At 56.2% G+C, this 20,686-nt stretch overlaps 1 protein-coding gene across 4 annotated transcripts; it reads right to left on the reverse strand.

Moving 5' to 3' along the window:
- Nucleotides 1–127: 127 nt before the first annotated feature.
- PLEKHG6 (pleckstrin homology and RhoGEF domain containing G6) lies at nucleotides 128–20,502 on the reverse strand. Of its 4 annotated transcripts, XM_017343395.3 has the most exons (17): nucleotides 20,298–20,485; nucleotides 19,904–20,051; nucleotides 19,058–19,259; nucleotides 17,725–17,874; nucleotides 15,796–15,960; nucleotides 15,332–15,427; nucleotides 15,053–15,103; nucleotides 14,568–14,717; nucleotides 13,552–13,662; nucleotides 13,247–13,396; nucleotides 12,911–13,048; nucleotides 9,315–9,434; nucleotides 8,946–9,078; nucleotides 8,705–8,820; nucleotides 2,099–2,235; nucleotides 430–1,125; nucleotides 128–319 (listed from the first exon to the last, which is right to left on the reverse strand). In XM_017343395.3, exons 3-17 carry the CDS (start codon nucleotides 19,190–19,192, stop codon nucleotides 310–312), a joined length of 2,358 nt encoding a protein of 785 aa, XP_017198884.2. In that variant the 5' UTR covers nucleotides 19,193–19,259; nucleotides 19,904–20,051; nucleotides 20,298–20,485; the 3' UTR covers nucleotides 128–309. The 4 variants fall into 4 exon arrangements, with proteins under 4 accessions (XP_017198884.2, XP_002712912.3, XP_069905440.1 ...); XM_002712866.5 differs by lacking the exon at nucleotides 19,904–20,051 and having other exon boundaries at nucleotides 20,298–20,474; XM_070049339.1 differs by lacking the exons at nucleotides 14,568–14,717; nucleotides 19,904–20,051 and having other exon boundaries at nucleotides 20,298–20,486.
- Nucleotides 20,503–20,686: the final 184 nt, after the last annotated feature.

A 20,686-nucleotide genomic window follows, 5' to 3' on the forward strand; every position in this document is an offset into this window, starting at 1 on the left:
TGCACCCTGAGGGGTGGGGTGGGGAAAGTCCCAACCCAGGGCCAGAGGGCCCACCAGTCGCGCGGTGACAGCACCCCCCCACACACACCCCCATCTTCCCAGGCTCAAGCAATGCCACCCACGCAGCCGTTTTTATGCACAACTTTAGGGGGGGCGCAGGGGTGTCTGTGGTACATAAATCTACAGTTCCTGATGGCCAGATGGCCAGAGTCCTCGCAGCAGAAGGCAGGTGCCGGGAAGTGTGGTCCTTGAGGTAGTGTGGGGGCAGGGGTGACCAGCACTCTCCGGGAGAGCCTTCCTCCCCGATGCTCACACCTCTCTGAAAAGAAAGGAGGTGGCCAGTAGGCGAGGGTCCAGGGGTGTGGAAGAGGCCCCGCCCCCCGTCTGTCCCCCCCGCCCCCCCCCCGCCAGCTCCCCTTCAGCACTTACGAAGTGGACAAGGGCGTGTCCAACTGTATGACTTGCGGACCCCGCATCCTCTGCAGCTGGGCGCGGGTCAGCTTCCGAGGCTTGCCGTCCCCGGGCTCTGTAGCTCCCTCGATCCTTTGCGTGGCCAGTTCCTCCCGGATCTGTCGGAGCATGTCCTCAGCGCTGAGTGGCCGGACGCACGGCCTGCGGGCTGGCCCAGAGAACGGAGGCCCCTCTTCTTCCTCGTCGGCAGAGGACTCCCAGGGGCTTTCCCCGGCCGAGTCCGTGTGGGAAGGGGAGGGGCAGAGCTGGCCACGAAGCCGGGCCCTGTGCAGGGTTTCCGCCACCACGTTCTCGCCCACCGAGACCCCATTTTCCTCCTGCGACCAGGGGCGCGGGTCCGTCCCCGGATGGCTGACTCCTGTTTGGATGTCTTCCGGCAGCTCGGGGGCGCTTCGGCGTTGAGCAGCTTTGGGGTCAGGCGGCTGGGGCCGCAGGGGAACATCTCTGAGTTCCAGGGTGGAGAAGGTGAGGCGGGGATCTCGTCGGAAGGCCCTGGAGCGCAGGCGGTTGAGCGGAGAGTGGGGTCCCTTGGGGGAGCTTGGGATCAAAGTGCCGTAGCCTGAGTCCGAGGCATCGTCGGGAACGGAGGGGGCATCCTCATCCGTGTCTTCCGTCACCACCAGCTGGGGGATGACGGCTGAGAACTCAGAGGTCCTGCAGGGAACAGCAGGTGGTCAGGGTCGCATGCTCAGGAGCCAAGTGCAAGCCCAGGAGGTCTCCGTTGAGCACGGCATCCAGCTGCGAGCTCTCCTCCACTTATTTATTTATTTATTTTTTTGACAGGCAGAGTGGACAGTGAGAGAGAGAGAGACAGAAAGAAAGGTCTTCCTTTGCCGTTGGTTCACCCTCCAATGGCCGCCACGGCTGGCGTGCTGCGGCTGGCGCACTGCACTGATCCGAAGGCAGGAGCCAGGTGCTTCTCCTGGTCTCCCATGGGGTGCAGGGCCCAAGCACTTGGGCCATCCTCCACTGCACTCCCTGGCCACAGCAGAGAACTGGCCTGGAAGAGGGGCAACCGGGACAGAATCCGGCGCCCCAACCGGGACTAGAACCCGGTGTGCCGGCGCCGCAAGGCGGAGGATTAGCCTAGTGAGCTGCGGCGCCGGCCTCTCCTCCACTTACTCCTTTAACACATCCACCTGCTCTGTGCTCACCCTGGGTCAACTGTAAGCTCAGACAGGCTTCTCAGCAGCTTTATCCATAAGCACTGGTCCAAGGCCTTGTACCAAGTAGGTGGTATTTGCCCAGTGGCCCTGTGCTCTCCTGAGCTTATCCCATGGTGAGGGGCCCTGTCTTACCCTGGATGAACCCCTCATGTTCTGGGTCTCTGGACTTGGCTGGGTCCTAGCATCTCCGATGTCTGCAAACCCACACCCGCCTTCACCCTGGAGCCTGCACCCTCATCTGTCCCAGAGCTCTACGGGCCACGCTCTGGCATCCTCTACCCTGTGCCAGCCCCAGGCTGGCTGACTTATACATGGCAGCAAGCACCCCTTCTCACAGCGGGGGCCAGCCTGCTGTCCGTGTTCCTCTACCCCCTCTGTGCCCCCCATGCTGTGTGCCACCCTCTGCCTGTGGGGTTCCTCCTCCCAACCCCCCTGCCTCGGGGTGCCCACGTGGCTCCTACCTTCCCTCTGCACTGCTCTGAGAGCCCTCCAGGGACGGCGTGGAGGGCCTGGTGTCCTGGTCCCCGTCCCGGTAGAGGGCCAGGAGCTCCCTCTTCTGCTGCACGTACTCCTCTGCCTTCAGCTTCTGTAGGCTGGCCTGGGGAGGGAGGGAACGCTTTCCTTACGTATTGATCGCTTGGTGCCTGCCAGGCACTCCACCCATGACCTTGCTTAGTCTTCCTCACAATCCTGCGAGGAGACAGTGTCACCTCCAGTTTACTCCCGAGAAACAGAGACTCTTAGGTTAAGTAGCTGCAGAAGGGGTGCGTACAGTGGGGTGTGCTAATATTTGGTGGCACCAAACTCTCTGGTGGGGGTGAGCGAGAAGAGCGGGGTGCCTGTTTTCCTACCTGTACAGGTCTTCCTGCCTCTCATGCCTCCTTGGCAAGTCCTCTAGCATGTCTGCCCCCTCCTCCAGGAAGCCCTCCCTGATTGGTAGTGATGGTGGTCTGAGAGCTCTGAATGGTACTAGGCCCGTCCCTCTCTGGGGTTCCAGGCTTCTGCCCTGACACCGGGCAGGCTTTGTCCTGGGTTGTGGACTCTGCTGTCCCTCAGAGGGTTGAAAGGGAGACTGTGCTCTGAGGAGAGGACACACACTGTCTTCGTCCCTCAACATTTTATTTTATTTTTTTTTTAATTTATTTTTTTTGACAGGCAGAGTGGACAGTGAGAGAGAGAGAGACAGAGAGAAAGGTCTTCCTTTGCCATTGGTTCACCCTCCAATGGCCGCCGCGGCCGGCGCGCTGCGGCCGGCGCACCGCGCTGATCCGATGGCAGGAGCCAGGAGCCAGGTGCTTTTCCTGGTCTCCCATGGGGTGCAGGGCCCAAGCACCTGGGCCATCCTCCACTGCACTCCCGGGCCACAGCAGAGAGCTGGCCTGGAAGAGGGGCAACCGGGACAGAATCCGGCGCCCCAACCGGGACTAGAACCCGGTGTGCCGGCGCCGCAAGGCGGAGGATTAGCCTAGTGAGCCGCGGCGCCGGCCCGTCCCTCAACATTTTAAAAGATTTTTTTTTTTTGAAAGGCAGAGTGATGGGGATGGAGAGAGGGAGAGAGAGAGAGGGAGAGGGAGGAGAGGGAGAGGACACTTCCATCGCTGGTTCATTCTCCAAATGGCCACAACAGCCAGGGCTGGGGCAGGCTGAAGCCAGGAGCCAGGAAGTCCATCCGGGTCTCCCACACGGGTGCAGGGGCCTGAGCACGTGGACCATCTTCTGCTCCCTTCCCAGCCGCATCAGCAGGGAGCTGGATGGGACGTGGAGCAGCTGGGACTTGAGACAGTGCTCTGACACTGGAGGCCAGTGTCGCTGGCTCCACCATCATCCACCGGGCCATGATGCCAGCCCCAACATTTTAAAAAATATTTTTATTTATTTGAAAGGCAGAGAGAGAAAGAGAAAGAGAAAGAGAGAGAGAGAGAGAGAGAGAGAGAGAGAGAGAGAAAGCTGTAGTAGCCAGGAGCTGAGAACTCAATCCCTATCTCCTACACAGGTGACGTGGACCAAGTACTGGGGCCATCACCTGCTGCCTCCCATGGTGCGTAACAGCAGGAAGCTGGAATCAGAAGCAGAGGCAGGACTCGAACCGGGCACTTTGATATGGGATGCGGGCATCCCAAGTCTGTCTGAGCTGCTGTGCCAAACACCTACCACTTCCCTCAACCTTTCAGCAGGTGCCATCAGAGCCAAATAGTGACACTGAGAAGTGGTTTACAAAGCAGATACAAGGCCCTTTGTCTGCAGAGTGGGGGGGGGGGGCATGGCTATTAGCTCATTTTGCAGATGAGAAAACTAGACTTGGAGAGATGAAGTGACCGTCTCCCAGTCCTACAGGCAAATGGAAGCCGAGCTGGGGGGGCCCACAAGTGGACTTCTAGTTCAGTGAGTGCTCTGCTCTCCAAGGGCAGCCTTCAAGGGTAAAGAGGACGTCAGCCTGGGGAGTGGAGGGAAGGCGGTGGAACCGGGGGAGAGGTCCCAGGCAGCAGCCCGGCGCCAGCGGCTGTGGGATGCACTGCTCAGTGCTCGCGGGGGCGGCCCTATCATTGTTAGAATATTGAAGTCTTTCCGTGCTGGAAAGGAAATGCTGCTGCCTGGGTCCCCAGGGACCCCCACCATGCCCAGGCGAGTAAAGGGTTAACCTGGGCACAGCCAAGGGCCCGGGACACTCTGTTCTCCTTGGCTGGTGCCCCTGCTGCACTAGATGGTAAATATCTTTAATATCTCCCAGCTTCTAGAAGTCAGCGACTCCAAGTCTAGCACTTGGAGTTCCCCAGAGCCTCTCCGGAGACACTGAGGACCGCGTTAGGGCAGAGGCACACGGGGGTGCAGAGCAAGGATGGCACTGGGACATCGGGCTGATGTCTCCTCTGTGCAGTCACTCAGCCCAGAGTGACGCAGCAGGATGAACTGCACAGTCTCCTGTGACTGGCTCTGGGCCAGGGCAGGGGATGGGATCCTGGCTCGGTGTGGGGCGCCAGAGAGGACGGCAGAGCAGGGTGGCTTGCTTGTCTTGCTGAGGTGCCCTTCTGCCGTGCATGATTCAAGTTCAAGTTTATGTTTGGGCTGCCCAGTAGAGGGGTGTTGTGTGGGAGGAAAGAACTGACAGGAAAAGGGGGTTTCTGCTAGGAGCGCCCAGTGCCAGCCTCCACGCAGCCGGCTCCGTGTCCTCCTCCTTGGGGGAGCCTTGAGCGTCAGGGGAGGCAGCTGCTCCCCACAGCCTCTCCACCAGTCCTGGGGAGGGGGTGGGGGCTGCTTCTCAGCCTGGGTAAGAGGAGACTCATGGGGAGGGAGTCAGGGAGGGAGAAAGAGGAAACGGGTGCTTGAACCAGCACGCGACACCCTTGCCAAGCTGGGGGCTCTTCTCCCTCTGTGCCAGCGGGCAGTTTACGCCTCCTGCCTCTGCTGCCCAGAGGTGCTGCTGGGCTCACCTGCTCCCCTCCCGGAGCGCCAACACTGCACCGCAAGTGATCGGCCACTTCCGAGCTACAGATGCTGGTGCGTTCCCCAGCCCAGGCGCCACCAGCCACTGCGAGACACTGCTTGCATCCCGTACTGGAGTCCCACCTCCCTTCAGCTCCTGATTCCAACTTCCTGCGAATGGGTTCCCTGGGAGGGAGCGGGTGATGGGTCCCTGCCACTCACGTGCAAGACCTGGATTGAGTTTCAGGCTCCTAGCGTGGGCCTGACTGAGCCCTACTGCTGATGGTATTTGAGTGTGACCAGCAGATGGGAGAACTCTGTCTCTCTTTCTCTTTCTGCCTTTCAAAGAAATAAATAAAATAGAATGTTTAGGGACCAGCACCGTAGCGCAGTAGGTTAATCCTCCGCCTGTGGCGCTGGCATCCCATATGGGCGCCGGTTCTAGTCCTGGCTGCTCCTCTTCTGATCCACCTCTCTGCTGTGGCCTGGGAAAGCAGTAGAAGATGGCCCAAGTCCTTGGGCCCCTGCACCCGCGTGGGAGACCTGGAAAAAGCTCCTGGCTCCTGGCTTCGGATCGGCGTAGCTCTGGCCATTGCAGCCATTTGGGGAGTGAACCAGCGGATGGAAGACCTTTCTCTCTGACTCTCCCTCTCACTGTCTATAACTCTACCTTTCAAATAAATAAATAAATAAATAAAAATCTTTTTTAAAAATAGAATGCTTAAAAAAAAAAAAAGGCAAGGTGGCTGTGGGCCAGGTCTCTAATGAACTGAGTTCTCCCATCTATTCCACGTGGCGGCTCCCATTGTCACTGGAGTCCCCCAGACCGGGCCAGGCTGAGAGCAGTGAGGGAGCTCAGCCAAGAACACAGGTGGGGGCGAGGCGGGCCCCCGGCCCTGCAGCCCTGCCTCTTGCCCTGGCGCTCTGCAGTCAGCCCAGCTTTCGGTCTCCTCTCCCACAGTGCTTCCGGTCGCCTTCCTTTCATCCTTCCCCTCTTCCCAGCCCCGCAACGTGGGCATTCCCCACGCCTCGGTCTCTCCGGGATTGAAAGCTTGTTTCTCCTCCAAGCACAAGCCACCTTGGCTGGGCTCCAGACCCACTAGGAATAAATCTGCATGGACATTTCCGCCAGGGGAGGGAAAAAACACCAGTCTGAGCCCTGGGGAGAGTTCTCGGAAACAGAGCAAAGACATCCTCAACACTAAGGCGGTGGTAGCAAGGATTCCCTAGGAATCTGCTGTGAGACAATAGCAGGAAGACGAATCTCAGAGTTCCAGGCTTGTTTGTTTAGCTAAGGGAGGCAGGAGCCTTGGTGTCCAGTGTGGATGTGTATTGGAAGTGACTTTCCTTCTACCAGCCTGGAGGGAGCCTGGGGTGGGGTAGGGGCTGCACTATTTTGCTTATAAAATACCAGCAATTCTTAGTGGCCCCTGGGGTTCTAAAGCGAGAAAGTGGAGGATGGCATGGTTGGGGAGGGTGGAGGGTGTCAGGTGACTGGGCACTAGGGGAAGGGGAAAAAATTCTGGAAGTGAGGCCAGCTCTCTGCTGTGGCCAGGGAGTGCAGTGGAGGATGCCCCAAGTGCTTGGGCCCTGCACCCCATGGGAGACCAGGAAAAGCACCTGGCTCCTGGCTCCTGCCATCGGATCAGCGCGGTGCGCCGGCCGCAGTGCTCTGGCCGCAGCGGCCACTGGAGGGTGAACCAATGGCAAAGGAAGACCTTTCTCTCTGTCTCTCTCTCTCTGTCCACTCTGCCTGTCAAAAAAAAAAAAAAAAAAATTTCTGGAAGTGGCCTCCTACCCCGCCTGCTGTCCCGGGATGCAGCGGCTCTCTGAATGCTGACGCTGGCTCCGGTTTTGTCCTCTGGCTCTCCCGCAGCCGCAGCCAGGCAGTGCAGCCTGGAGGAGAGAGTTTCACTCCAGGAGAAGCTGGCTGAGAGGAGACCCCGGCCATGCAGACGGTGGGGATTGTGGGAGTGGGCTCAGCAGGCACACGGAGGCTACCTTCACCCGGAGGGCCATGTGCCTCTCCCTCTCCTGCCCTCAACATGTGGCTTCCTGGAGTCTGTTGCTGCCTCCTCCGGGTACCTGAGGAAGTGGCAGCCCAGCAGACCCCAGGCTCCATCTGTCATCCTTAATTCTCACCGGAACTCCAGGCCTGTTTCCTATTTCCAAAAGCCCCTGGGACGTCTCCCCCACCGCTCTCTCCTACCACCTCAGTGTCACAGTGCTCCTCAGGGTGGGTGTTGGGGGCAGGGGCAGGGGCAGGTGGAGTTCCACGCTCCTGGCTGTCGCAGACATTTGGGGGAGTGAAACAGTAGATGGAAGATCTCTTTCTCTCTATCACTCTGTCTTTCAAATAAATAAAAAATAGATTGTAAACAAGACTATCACATTTTTTTTTTTTTTAAAAAGTCCAACTCAAATCTTCACTCTTTTTTGACCATTCAGTTTTTTGCACTGGATGGAATCATGGCTTCCCCCAAATATGTCTAAGTCCTAACCCCCTAAACCTGTGAATTCAACCTTATTTGGGAAAAGGGTCTCTGCAGATGTGCACAGATCCTAAATTAAGGATCTCAAGATGAGATTTTTTCTGGATTTACAGAGGACTCCAAATCTAATGACTGTGTCTTCATAAGAGAAATCAGAGGGAGATTTGCACAGAGACATATAGACAGGAAGCCTGCAGGAAGACGGAGCCAGAGCTGGGAGTGACGCCCCCGCAAGCCAACGGAGGCCTGGAGCCACCAGAGGCTGGGAAGAACCTTGGGAGGAAGCTGGGCTCTGGCCACACCTTGGTTTTGAACTTGCGACCTCCAAAACTTCGACAATAAGTTTCTGTTGTATTAGAGCCACCAAGTTTGTGGCAGGATGGAGTCCAGCTCTGTCTGGATCTCTCCTCTTTTGATCTCCTCCTGCTTTTATCACCCTTGGGTCTCTGCTCAACAGCTTTACTGTCTCCATGTCACGTACAGGACAAAGTTCAAGCTCCTTAACACGGCGCCCGGAGATGGCACCCATGTGGCAGAGCCTGCCCTTGTCCTAGCCACTCCTGCCGCTCACCACACAGCACGTTTCAGGTTCCTGGCCGCCGCACGTTTGGAATCCACCCCACCCTGCCCGCAGTGTCCAGACATCACCTCCTCAGCCTGCCCTCCTCCCGTTCTGTCCTCTTCCCCAGAGACGATGCATCACTCCCCGCCCTGTCCCAGGTCCACTCTGGATGCTTGCTTCTATTATTTGCATACTAATCACTCTAACCAGGTCACAGTGCATAGTCCTGGAAGGCAGGAATGACATTTTCTTCTTGTCTGATTCCCTGGCCCCCTTGCACCAGTACCTGTACCCAGGAATGTCTGGGAGTGGAAAATGAAGCCTGGAAGTTATTAGTCCAGGGAATGCAGACTTTCAGGATACCATGCATTGGCCTTCCCAGTGGCTAGCATGGGAGATGGCCATGGGCTTTTCTACACCCCTCTACAGATGGTCAAGGCCCGGTCTCCCTCTGGAGGGCACACTTCAGGGACTGCTGCTCCAATCTGACCTGCCTCCACCTACACCTCTGTCACCTCCTCTTCCCCTGAGCTCTCCCTTCTCCGAGACCCAGGGGCCGCAGCCCACCCCTGCCACGCCTGGCTTCCCTATACCTGGGCCTGCTGGATCTTCTGCAGCCATCGGGCACAAGTTGTTGGACAGGCGCAGTGCACAACGAGGGCATTAGAGACACACTGGAATTCTGTGAGGTGGATGGCCAAGAAGCTGCCTGGGGAACCAGAAAGTTTGCTTCAAGGGCAGGGCCTTATCTGAGCCCCGGGCCTGAGCTCCCTCCTACTCCTCACCAAGAGGAAGGCAGAAGGAAGAGGTTCCCCCCGCCCAGGACAGACATACTGGGGTCTCGCAGTGGCCGGCACACAAGCTTCTCCAGCATGAGTGGAGGGCGGATGACCTTGGCTTTGTCCGCTTTGCGCTGAGGCTTGGTCACCAGGAGTGTATCGGAGAAGAGGAACAGGTACACATCCAGCTGCGTAGGAAAAAGAGGCAGGGTCGGCTGGAGGGAAGGGAAGCGAAGGGCTGGCCTGGGACCAGAACGCATGCATGCACGGAAGGGCCGGGTGCAGAGCGTAGGATGCTAGTGTCGGTGTGGTCTCATCTCTGCTTTACAGGCAGGGGAAGTGGCTGGCTCAGGGCCATGCAAACAGCGAGAGTTTAGCTGGGACCACCTCTCTCTCCCCACCCTGCCCCCGCCATGCCCCTCACCTTGCCTTCTCGGCCTTCCTTCACACGCACTGGTCCCTCAAGCAGCAGCTGCCTGGTGTGCTCAGGTCCTACCCCCTGTATGGGGGATGTCAAGTCCAGGGTCGAGAATGGACGAAGGCTCTGAGGGCCACAGAGGGAAGGGGATCAGGGCACGGGCGGGCTTCCTCTGCATCCCAGCCAAGGGTGGCTCCTTTGTTCTGCCACCAGCATCTTATCCTTCCCTCCCCCACTGTCCCACATTGCACTTGGAGCTGCAGGGAGCATCCCAGTGCCTTCTTTTTACCTTTTTCAAAAACATTATTTATACAAGGAGAACAAATTTTATGCATTTCATATATACAGATTAAAGAGCATAATGATACTTCCCACCCCACCTCCCTCCTGCCCATGTTCCCACCCTCCCTCCTTCTCCTTTTCTTTTTTTACAATGGCATACTTTCAGTTTCTTTCATAATCACAAGCTTAATCCTCACTAAGTAAAGAATTCAATAAGTAGTAAGAAGAAAAACTACTGATCGTCAAGAGCATAGACAAGGGCTGTAAGCAATAATCAAATATAAAAATGTTAACTTCACTCCTATACTCACATTTTGAGTACTCTGTTAGTTACTACAGATCAGGGAAAACATGTGTTATTTGTCTTTTGGGGACTGGCTTATTTCACTAAGGATAATGGTTTCCAATTTCATCCATGTTGTTGCAAAATACAGATTTCATTATATTTTAACAGCTGAGTAGTATTCTATGGTGTACATATACCACATTTTCTTTATCCAGTCTTCAGTTGATGGATATCTGGGTTGATTCCATATCTTAGCTATTGTGAATTGAGCTGCAATAAACATGGGGGTACAGATAACTCTTTCATATGCTGATTTCATTTCCTTTGGGTAAGTTCACAAGAGTGGGACAGCTGGGGCATATGGTAGGTCTATTTTCAGATTTCTGGGGAATCCCCATACTGTTTTCATAATGGTTGTACTATTTTACATTCCCACCAACAGTGTATTAGGGTACCTTTCCCCCACATCCTTGCCAGCATGTATTGATTTTTGGATTATAGCCATTCTAACTAGGGTGATGTGAAATCTCATTGTGGTTTTGATTTGCATTTCCCTGTTGGCTAGAGATCCTGAGCATTTTTTTTCATGTGTCTGTTGGCCATCTGAATTTCATCCTTTGAAAAATGACTGCTCATGTCCTTTGCCCTTTCTTGACTGGATTGTTTGTTTTGCTGTTGTTGAGTTTTTTGAGCTCTTTATAGATTATGGAAGTTAATCCTTTATCAGTTGCATAGTCTGCAAATATTTTCTCCCATTCTGTCAGTTGCCTCTTCACTTTGCTGAGTGTTTCCTCTGCAGTGCAGAAGCTTCTTATCTTGATGTATTCTCATTTGCTATTTGTGCTTTGGTTGTCTGTGCTTCTGGGGTCTTTTCCAAGAAGTCTTTGCCTATGCCAATGTCTCGCAAGTTTCCCCTATGTTTTCCTCTAGTAATTTGATGGTATCAGGTGGTAGATTTAGATCCTTGATCCGTTTAGAGTTGATTCTAGTATAACATGTAAGGTAGGGGTCTTGGTTCATGCTTCTGCATGTGAAGATCCAATTTCCCTGGAACCATTTGTTGGAGAAACTATCCTTTCTATGGGAATTGATTTTAGCTCATAAAGATTAGTAGGTTGTAGATGTGTAGATTAACTTCTGGGGTTTCTATTCTGTTCTATTGGTCCACATGTCTATTTTTGTGCCAGTACCAGACTGTTTTGATTATAACTGCCCTGTAGTGTGTCTTAAAATCTGGTATTATGATGCCTCTGACTTCATTTTTGTTGTTTAATATTTTTCTATCTATTTGGGAACTCTTGTGGAGCCATATGAATTTTAGCTTCATTTTTCTAGCTCTGAGAAGGATACCATTGGTATTTAGATGGGGATCACACTGAATCTGTAAATTACGTTGGGTAGTATGGATATTTTGATGATATCAATTCTTCCAATCCATGATAATGGAAGATTTTTTCTTTTCTTTTTGTCTTATTCTATTTCTTTCTTTAATGTTTTGTAATTTTCAACACAGAGATCTTTCACATCTTTGGATAAGTTTCTTACAAGGTATTTAAATATTTTGTAGCTACTATGAATGGGACTGATCTTATTAGTTCTTTCTCAGCCATGGCATTGTATATGTATACAAAGGCAACTTTACCAAACTCTCTTATAAGTTCCAATAGTCTGCATAGAGTTTTTTGGCTTCCCTATATGTAGGATCATATCATCTGCAAACAAGGATAATTTGACTTCCTCCTTTCCAATCTGTATCCCTTTGATTCCTTTTTCTTGCCTAATGATTCTGGCTAAAACTTCCAGAACTATATTAAATAGCAACGATGAGAGTTGGCAACATTGTCTGGTTCTGGATCTTAGTGGAAATACTTCCAACTTTTCTCCATTCAATATAATGTTGGCTGTGGATTTGTCATTAATTGCCTCGTGTTAGGGAATGTTCCAGGGCCAGCACTGTTGTGCAGTGGGTTAGCACCCTGGCCTGAAGCACCAGCATCCCATATGGGCGCTGGTTCGAGACCTGGCTGCTCCACTTCCCATTCATCTCTCTGCTATGGCCTGGGAAAGCAGTAGAAGATGGCCCAACTCCTTGAACCCCTGCACCGCTGTGGGAAACCTAAAAGAAGCTCCTGGCTCCTGGCTTCGGATTGGTTCAGCTCTGGCTGTTGTGGCCATTTAGGGAGTGAACCATCAGATGGAAGACCGCTCTGTCTCTCTGGCTCTCCTCTCTCTGTGTAACTCTGACTTTCAAATAAATATATCTTTTTTTTTTTAAAGGAATGTTCCTTCTATACCTAATTTGCTTAAAGTTTTTATCATGAAAGGATGTTGTATTTTATCAAATGCTTTCTCTGCATCTATTGAGATAATTATATGGGTTTTACTCTTCAGTTTGTTAATGTGATGTATCACATTTATGATTTGCATATGTTGAACCATCCCTGCATACCAGGTATGAATCCCACTTGGTCTGGGTGGATGATCTTTCTGACGTGTTGTTGGATTTGATTAGCTAGTATTTTGTTGAGGATTTTTGCACCTATGTTCATAGATCTATTGGTCTATAATTCTCTTTGTTCTTTTTCTGGTTTTGGAATTAAGGTGATGCTGACTTCATAGAGGGAGTTTGGGAGGATTCCCTCCCTTTCAATCATTTTGAATAGCTTGAGAAGAATTGGAATTAGTTCTTTAAATATCTGGTAGGACTCAGCAGTGAAGCTAATCACTCCCAGACTTTGCTTTATTGAGAAGGACTTTATTACTGATACAGTCTCCATCTTGGTTATTGGTTTGTTTAGGTTTTCTATATCTTCATGGCTCAATGTTGGTAGACTGCATGTGTCCAGGCATCTACCCATTTCTTCTGAATTCCTTTCTACTCTTGAACCCTGCCCCTTGGGCCCTCACCACTGGGAAAGAAGGATGGCATATCTCATTGGTGGCACTCAAGTTTAGAGTGCCCTGACCTCTGCCCCTTCCCCTCCAGCCTCTCCTTCATCTGCATTCTGGGGACCGCCCTTCTGCCCTCTCTCACCTTCTCCACCTCGTCACTGGATGGCTCCAGCACCTCGTAGGGCCCGATGCGCTGGGCCACAGCCAGCAAGCTCTCCTGCTCCTCACCCTGGCGGACCTGCCCGTTGATGTGTCGCAGGAAAGACTCCACAGCTGCAATCTCGGAGCAGGTGCAGAAGGGGGTACAGTTCAGCTCCCAACCTCATACCTCCCACCCAGCCGATGACACGGCAGCGTGCCACATCAGGTGGGGTGGGTCAATGCCACGTGATGCAAGAAGCCCTCAAGAATCCCCGGAGATCAGGTTCCATTCCATAGCCTCCAGCTTCCCAGGGTCCCAACCCTGCTGGGCACCTACCATGGCACCCAGGGCCTCCTGGGTTTGAGCTTCAGGGCTCCTCTTCAGCACAGCCTGGAGCAGCAGGGGGTACTTGGTGATGCGCTGGTGAGGTTTGATGAGCAAGTCCCCCAGCATCTGCCTCCCTGAGCTCTTGTGCTTTTCACACCACTGCTGGGCGAGAGGGGGCGGGGCTCAGGAGTCTGCAGGCTCCCTCCTGCTTCACCCTGGTGGGGTAAACTCAGCCTCGGACCCCCACTGGAGACTGGGGAAGACCTGGCCATATAATTGCACCCCTGCCCCTTCCCCTGGTGCCCCTCTCCCACCTGCACAAAGGCATGGAAGAGAGGGTTAGTGTCTTGCTGCTCCCGGGCGTAAGCCATGGTCTGCTTCACTCGCAGGCAGTAACGGACATAGGGCTGGAACCGCTGGCCAAACTGGAGGGGGAGATGGGGTGGGAGTGGACAAGGGAAGGGCATGATCACAGGCTCTGGCTGCGGGGCATGGCAGCTGGGTGTGAGAGCCCCCCTGGGCCCTTGTTCCAGCTCCTGCCCATCCCCACCCCCCACTCCCCGCTCACTCTCACACCAGGTCTCTGTCTGTGGATTCCAAGCAGGAGCCTGAGGTTGAGACAGGCAGACCCACTGCTGCTCCCTGAGCTCTGTCCGTCACAGTGTCTGCTGTGCCCTGCAGCCCAGGACCGACTCTCCCACCATCAATAATTCAGCCGGATCATTTGCAGGACACCATAGGTCCCATTTCACCCCGGGGAGGGGCAGGAGTGACCTGAGGGCTGCCCAGAAACCCCACTCCTGTGGGAGGAGGTGCCATGGTCCAGGGGAACTGGAACTCCCTCTGCACCCAACAGCCACAGCTTCCTGCAGGGCCCACACTTTCCAGGCTGGGTAGAACCAGGGAGGAAGTTGGACCCCAGGCCCTCTGCTGTCTCTTAACCTCCACTCTCTGTGCTCCTCTTCTCCAAGTCCTAGGTGCTCCTGTAGCCAGTGATCCCCACTCTCAGGCATCATGAGGGTCACTCCCTTGGGCTCTCTGCTTGTCCCTAGCTGTGTGTCCAAGAATTCAGATTTTGTGGTTGAGGGGTGTTGAGGCAGAACTCTGCTCGTGGATGGCTGCATTTGCATCTCATAATAGCTTCCAGAAGACCAGGGAAGCCTTGCGACAGCCAGCCAAGTTGCAGAATGCCAGGCGGGAGGTGAGCTGGTGTTTTGGGGTAGGAGCTGTGCCCTAAGGGGTCTGAGTCCCATAGGCACACCCTGCAGACAGACCCCTCGGGTCTCTCCCAGTCCTGCCCCATCTGGCATGGTCCTTCCCCAAGACTCACTGTCAGGAAGCCACTTTGCAGGCTGACGGGGTTCAGGGGTCGGCCCGAGGCACGCGTCTCCTCTAGGGTGGGCCCCAGCACCTCCTCCCAAAAGCTGCGGTGGGCTCGGATCAGGCTGGGGACATTTCCAAACAGGGTCTCCGCCGATACCTGGGGGGAGCAGGAAGTTGCAGCGTGGCTTTGGCAGGTCACTGCCGGGCAGCGCTGGCCATGCACACACAAGGGCCCAGGCTTTGGGCAGAGGTGTGGGGAGGAACAGGCCAAGGAGTGTCCCAAGGACGGCATTCCCTTCCTCCTCGGCGGCACGGCAGCCTCAGCGGGCTGAGTCCTGGGAAACTGGGGGGCTTGCCACCTGCCTGGGGGTCTAGAGTAGGGAAGGCAGGGGTGTCTCAGACAATGGAGGGATGAGAAGTCAGGCTGGGCAACCTGGAGGGTTCTCCGACCCCTACTCCCTTGCCCAGGCTCCCCGCGGAGCTCCCACTCACTTCCGTCAGCAGCCCCACTCGTTGCAAGTTCAGCAGTCCGGCGGCCAGGAGCTGGATGCAGGGAGAGAGATGAGGGTCTCAGAGCCTGCCCTCCCTGTTCTCGGGACCCCTGCCTAGCCCTTCCGGGTCACCCCCAAGTCTTCCACCAACATGAGTGCTGCCTACCTGTCTCCCCAGACCCACACAGCTCTGAAACTGGGCACATTTTTGGTGTCCTGCCCCTCCCTCCCCGGGTGGCCTCCTGGCCTGGGAGAATGGGGGTAGCAGGGGGAGGCTCACATCTGTCATGATCTTGAGCTTCCTCACGTAGATCAGCTCGGTGGTCAGCAGCTCCCACAGTGCTTCCTGCTGGTGGCAAAGCTCTCGGCTCATCTCCTGAGGTGGGGACAGTGCTGGTTCAGGTTAAGAATGGTAAGAATGGCAGGTGCCATTTGTTCAGTGCCTCTGGATCTACTTCACAGGTCCTGGGCACTCTGTACCTGGGCTTCTCATCCTCAAACCAACTGGCCAGCGTGAAGGTGGTTTTGCTCCCATTTTACATATGGGATGACTGAGGCTCAGAACTCAGTGGCTCACTGCCACTGGGAAGTGGCAGAGCTGGGGTGTGGACTTAGATCAGGGTGTCTCTGAATGCTTTTTCCAGGAGAACCCACTTCCCCAGGCGCCCCCCCCCCTCCAGGGCAGAGGTGAGGGGTGTGTGCAGGTCTGTAGGGCCATGGGGTCAGACGCTATTGCAGGCCTACCTTATGCCCAGGCACCAGCTCCCTCCAGGACTTCTCTATGGCCAGGCCACTGTCGCCGCCCTCTCCTATCTCCCAGTGCCGCCGGTCCTCAGGGGGCAGGCGGGGCATCCCAAACATGCTGAACGTGTGCAGCCTCACCTCCAGCTCGTGGGCCTGAGTGACTTCCTGGGCGAGAGGAGATGGGGCTCAGTCCTGCCACCTGCTGGGCACCAGTGCCCCTGGCTCCCAGAGGGCTGTGTGTGTGTCAGGTACGTGGTGGCGAGCCGCAAGCGTGACTGGGGACAAGGTGGGTGTGGGGGACCAGGATTGGCTTGGTTGGAATTACAGGGAAAAAGGCAGTGCTGGAGTAGGGTTAGAGAGGCATCCACACCAAGATCCCTGAGCAGAGAGCTGGGCTCCCTGACCAGGGACAGAATGAAACCCTTCAGAGGGAGCTTCAGGTAGAGACCAGAACAGGACTTAGGGGAACCATGAGTCTCAGGCAACAGTCTTAAAAAAGATGTGCTTGTGGGGCTGGCGCTGTGGCGTAGCAGGTAAAGCTGCTGCCTGCAGTGCCGGCATCCCATATGGGCTCAGGTTCTAGTCCCAGCTGCTCCTCTTCTGAACCAGCTCTCTGTTATGCCATGGGAAAGCAGTAGAACATAAGCCCAAGACCTTGGGCCCCTACACCCGCGTGGGAGACACGGAAGAAGCTCCTGGCTCTGGATCAGCATAGCTCCAGCCGTTGCAGCCTGTTGGGGAGTGAACCCGCGGATGGAAGACCTCTCTCTCTCTCTCTGCTTCTCCTTCTCTCTCTGTGTAACTCTGAATTTCAAATAAATAAATCTTTTTTTAAAAAGTACTTGTTTTTTTGAAAGGCAGACAGAGAGTGAGTGAGAGTGAGAGAAATAAAGAGATTTTCCATCCATTAGTTTGTTCCCAAAATGGCCAAAATAGCCAGGGCTGAGCCATCTGGGTCTCCCACGTGGGTGGCAGGGGCCCAAGAACTTGAGCATCATCTGCCACTTCCCAGGTGCATTAGCAGGAAGCTGGATCAGAAGTGGAGCAGCCAGACTTGTACCACCTCTCTGACAGCAATGCAGATGGCTTAAGCAGATGCAGTAATTTACCCTGCTGTACTACAATGCCCGCCCCTCGGGCAGCATTCTGCCATCTGCCCATGCCGAATGATGCTCTCTTTGAAGCAGCACAGCTTACAACCGACAAGTTTTGGGGAGGCCCCAAGCACTGTGGACAAGGCATCTTCCTGACCCTCACTCCATCCCCAACATGGCTCAGAACCACAGAGGTGAGGCTCCCACTGGGGTGGAGGTGATGTGAGACTTGGGCACGGGTGGAAGGAGCATATGGAGCTCTCACATTACACCATCATTTCCAGAAGCTGAGAGTTTAATGTGAATAGTTTAGGGGGTGGACATTTAGCCTAGCACGTAAGACACCGCTTAAGATGCCTCTGTGTCACATCGGACTGCCCGTGTTTCACTCCCAGCTCCTGACTCCAGCTTCCTGCTAAGGCAGACCCTCAAGTAGCTGGGTTCCTGTAACCCATGTAGAAGACCTGGATTGAGTTCCTGGCTCCTGGCTTCCACCCACACCCAGCCCCAACCCTTGCAGGCATTTGGGGAGCAAACCAGTGCATAGGAATTCTCTCATTCTGTCTCTCAAAGAAACAGCTGAAAATTTATTAAAATATATTAATAATTATCCTATCATTTTATCACAGTATCTGGGGTCACAGTCACTGTGCCCAAAGTGTGGACCAAGTGTGGACGCGTCCATCAGCGGGTCCCCAAGCCCTTGGAGGCACGGCGGGGCCAAACCTCGTTGGCCTGTGTGCTCATCCCCTGAGGCCTCGCTGGGACTGAGTGGCTGCAGGGGCCATCCCAGCAGGGGCTGTGACACAGGAGTGGGAGGAGAGGGACCCCTTACCTTGAGTCTGGGGGAGAGAGGAGGGCCAGCTCCCAGATGGTCTCCATATCTCTTCTGGGGCTCAGGTTCTCGCAACCTCAGGGGAGATAGGCTCAGGCCGGAAGTCTTGGTGAAGGGGATATAGTGCTGGAGGTGTCGGAGACCGGGATCCTGGGGGAGGGGCAGGGTGAGTTCTGGGGGTGCCTCCCTCCTCCCAGAAGGACCAGAGAAGCTGGGAGGGCCAGGCCTGGCTTGAGGCGTCATCCCCCACTCTGCCAGTTGGCTGGCTCACCTCTCCCCTCTAACCCGCTGGGTGTGGGCAGCTCCTGCCCTGAGTCACAGCGGCTGTGCTAGGGAGGCCAAGCTGAGCTGGGCAGGGGCATGCCTACTTGGCTCCCCACAAGGGCCTGGGGGCAGGATCGAGGGCCTCCTCCCCCGCAGGCGTGCAGGCACACACATGCCTGGGCTTGGCTGTGCATACCCCTGGGGTCTGCCCACTGGTCCTGCGTGCACAGGTACACGCCACATCCTGGGTCCTTCGCGGCTGCCCTGCTCTGTGACCAGCCTGCCTCACACACGAGGACCAAGGCTCACACATGTGTGGCCTGCTCCTTGGGAGCCAGCAGCCTGTGTGGGGCCGAGCTGGGAGCGGCTGTTCTTCCGTGTGAGAGGTGGAAGCCACAGACGTGCATGTCCTCCCGGGCAGGCCTGGTCACATTCCTTGATCTGCTTGTGGCCTGAATTACCCCTGCGGACTTCCTACTGTCCCTTCTGCCCGCAGCCTGGGACAGTCCCCGTCTCTGAGGGGCAAATCCCCGTCCAGCCAGCAGGGCATACCCCAAGCTGGAAGCAGAACTCTTCCGGAGGTGGAGGGGAAGCCTGGAACTAGGAGGCTGAGCCGCCAGGCAGGAGGAGCTGGAGCAGGTGCAGCCAGGGACCCCCCCCCCCCCACCAAGCTGAACAGTAGGGACACCCTGAACCTTTGGTCTTCGCTGCCCTGACTCAGAGGGAGGCAGGTGCGGGCAACCCGCAGACTCCGCCCAAGTAGAGAGGGGGGGCGGGCAGGTGCCACCTCTGGGGTTTGGTGACCACTCCGTGCCTGGGACCTGTCTGACAGCACCTCCCCTGTGGCTGGCTCCTCTTGGCTCTCTGCCTCTCCCGCCCCAGCTGCCTGGAACTGGGGTGTGAAGCCCTGGGAGCCTGACCCAGGTGCTGCCCTCGCAACCCAGGAAAGAATAGGGGAAGGGACAGGAATAGGGCAGCCGGTGAGTGTGCGACAGGACAGCCACTCCACAGCCTGGTGTCCTCCCTCCTGCCCCACCCAGGTCACCTACGGGACACTGCCTGCACTCACCAGCACGACGCCTCCTCGATGAAAGCCGCCACTGGGGCTCTGGGCAGCAGCCCGAAGCCGGCCCCCGTAGGTCTCAATGCGGGACGCCACCAGTCCGCGCAGGGGCCCCTCATCCGGAGGACTGCAGGTCTGCATCCCGCCCTCCTGGGTCACCTCCAAAGGGTCATGGCTCCCAGGCTCTGGAGAAAGGGGTCTCCTGAGACTGCAGGAGAAGAAAGAAAGGAATGCAAGGGCCAGCCTGGATCGGTGGGGAGTGCGGGGAGGGAGAGGGTGTAGGGCGGATGCAGGGCTCGTTTGCTGGCTGGGGGTCTGCATGGCAGTGTCACCTATGACTTGGGGACAGGGTGGGGTGAGTACAGCCCCACCAGCCCCCTGGAGATATGACCCTTCCTCAGGTGCATGCACAGTTGGGGGTACAATCTCCTGCCATGGCGGCAAAGGATGCTGGAGTCCTGGGGCAGCTGGGAGTAGGGTCACAGGCAGGTCCCCGGCTTTCCAGATACCCAAGGTTGGGGGGGGTTCCCTTGCACCTACAGAGACCCCAGCGTCCCTTACATGGCCCAGGAAAAGTGGCAGGGAGGCCAGAGATTGGGTGCGGGTGGCTGCCACCCCTTTCTGTACAGCCTGCAAGCTAAGCTTGGTTTTCTCATGTTTAAATCATCGAACAAAAGCAAAAGAAAAATAACATTCCAGGAAAATGGAAAACGGTATGAAGTTCAAATTCAAGGGTCCTAAGTGCAGTTTTTAACATTGAAACACAACCACCCTTCCTCCTTTCCTAATTGCCTCTCACTGTGCTCCTGCCGCTTGTGACAGAGACCCTGTAGGTTTGCCCCCACCCCTTACCTGGCTCCTCCTGGGGGGGAAGTGATGTAGGGGGCCTTAGAGACCAGCCTTGTCTCCCAAACATCACACGGAGCTGCGGGTGGCCGAGGCTGGGCTCCCTCCTTCCCCTACGCCTGGACGGAGGACCCTCCCTCTGAGTAGGCAGGGCCTGGAGAGCGGAGGTGGGTTGACAGCAGCGCCCAGGTGGGCCCCTTCTCCGCCCTCCTAGTGAGCCCCCTGAGGGCTCTGTCTCCCTCCCGGTCCTCTCTACTCCGGCCGCGTCTTAGCTATGGCCCACTCCTCAACTCCTCCCTCCCTCGGGAGGCCTGGCCTCCGCCCGGGGCCCCAGTTCCCAGGCCCCTGGTTCCCCCGCCGCCCCGCCCCCCGGCCGCGCAGCCCCGGCGCCGCCGCTCACCGGTATCCGCAGGTGTCCCGTTGCCCCCTACACGCGCTCCAGCCCCCGCCACGGGGTTCCCCGTCGCCGGCCGCAGCCCCAGCGATGCCGGTTCCACTGCCCAGCCTGGGACTAGAACCGAGCGGCCCGCGGGACCCGGGCAGCACCGGGCCGGGCGGGGAGAGACAGGCGGAGGGAGGGGCGGGGCGGCCGGCGGCCCCGCCCCTCACCTGGGGCCTCTCACGGGTGGCGTGGAGCGGGCGTCAGCGGGGCTGGGGGATAGGGGCATCCCGTTTAAGGCGCAACCACCGCCTCCGCTCCCCTCGCAGCGGCCTCCGCTCCCCTCGCAGCGGCCTCCGCTATTCTTCGCACCCGGACCTACGCCTCGGCCGGGAGCAGGGACTGGGGCC

Source organism: Oryctolagus cuniculus, chromosome 9, assembly GCF_964237555.1.
Source record: "Oryctolagus cuniculus chromosome 9, mOryCun1.1, whole genome shotgun sequence".
NCBI lineage: Eukaryota > Metazoa > Chordata > Mammalia > Lagomorpha > Leporidae > Oryctolagus > Oryctolagus cuniculus.

What these genes read in the sequence shown, in the direction of transcription:
- PLEKHG6 (XM_017343395.3), bottom strand. Translation starts at nt 19,192, where the DNA reads ATGCAGACCTGCAGTCCTCCGGATGAGGGGCCCCTGCGCGGACTGGTG. An exon ending in CTCTCTCCCCCAGACTCAAG is followed by an intron (nt 15,961 to 17,724) that starts GTAAGGGGTCCC and finishes CCTCTCGCCCAG; the next exon opens with GAAGTCACTCAGGCCCACGA. An exon ending in AGCTGGTGCCTGGGCATAAG is followed by an intron (nt 15,428 to 15,795) that starts GTAGGCCTGCAA and finishes TCCCCACCTCAG; the next exon opens with GAGATGAGCCGAGAGCTTTG.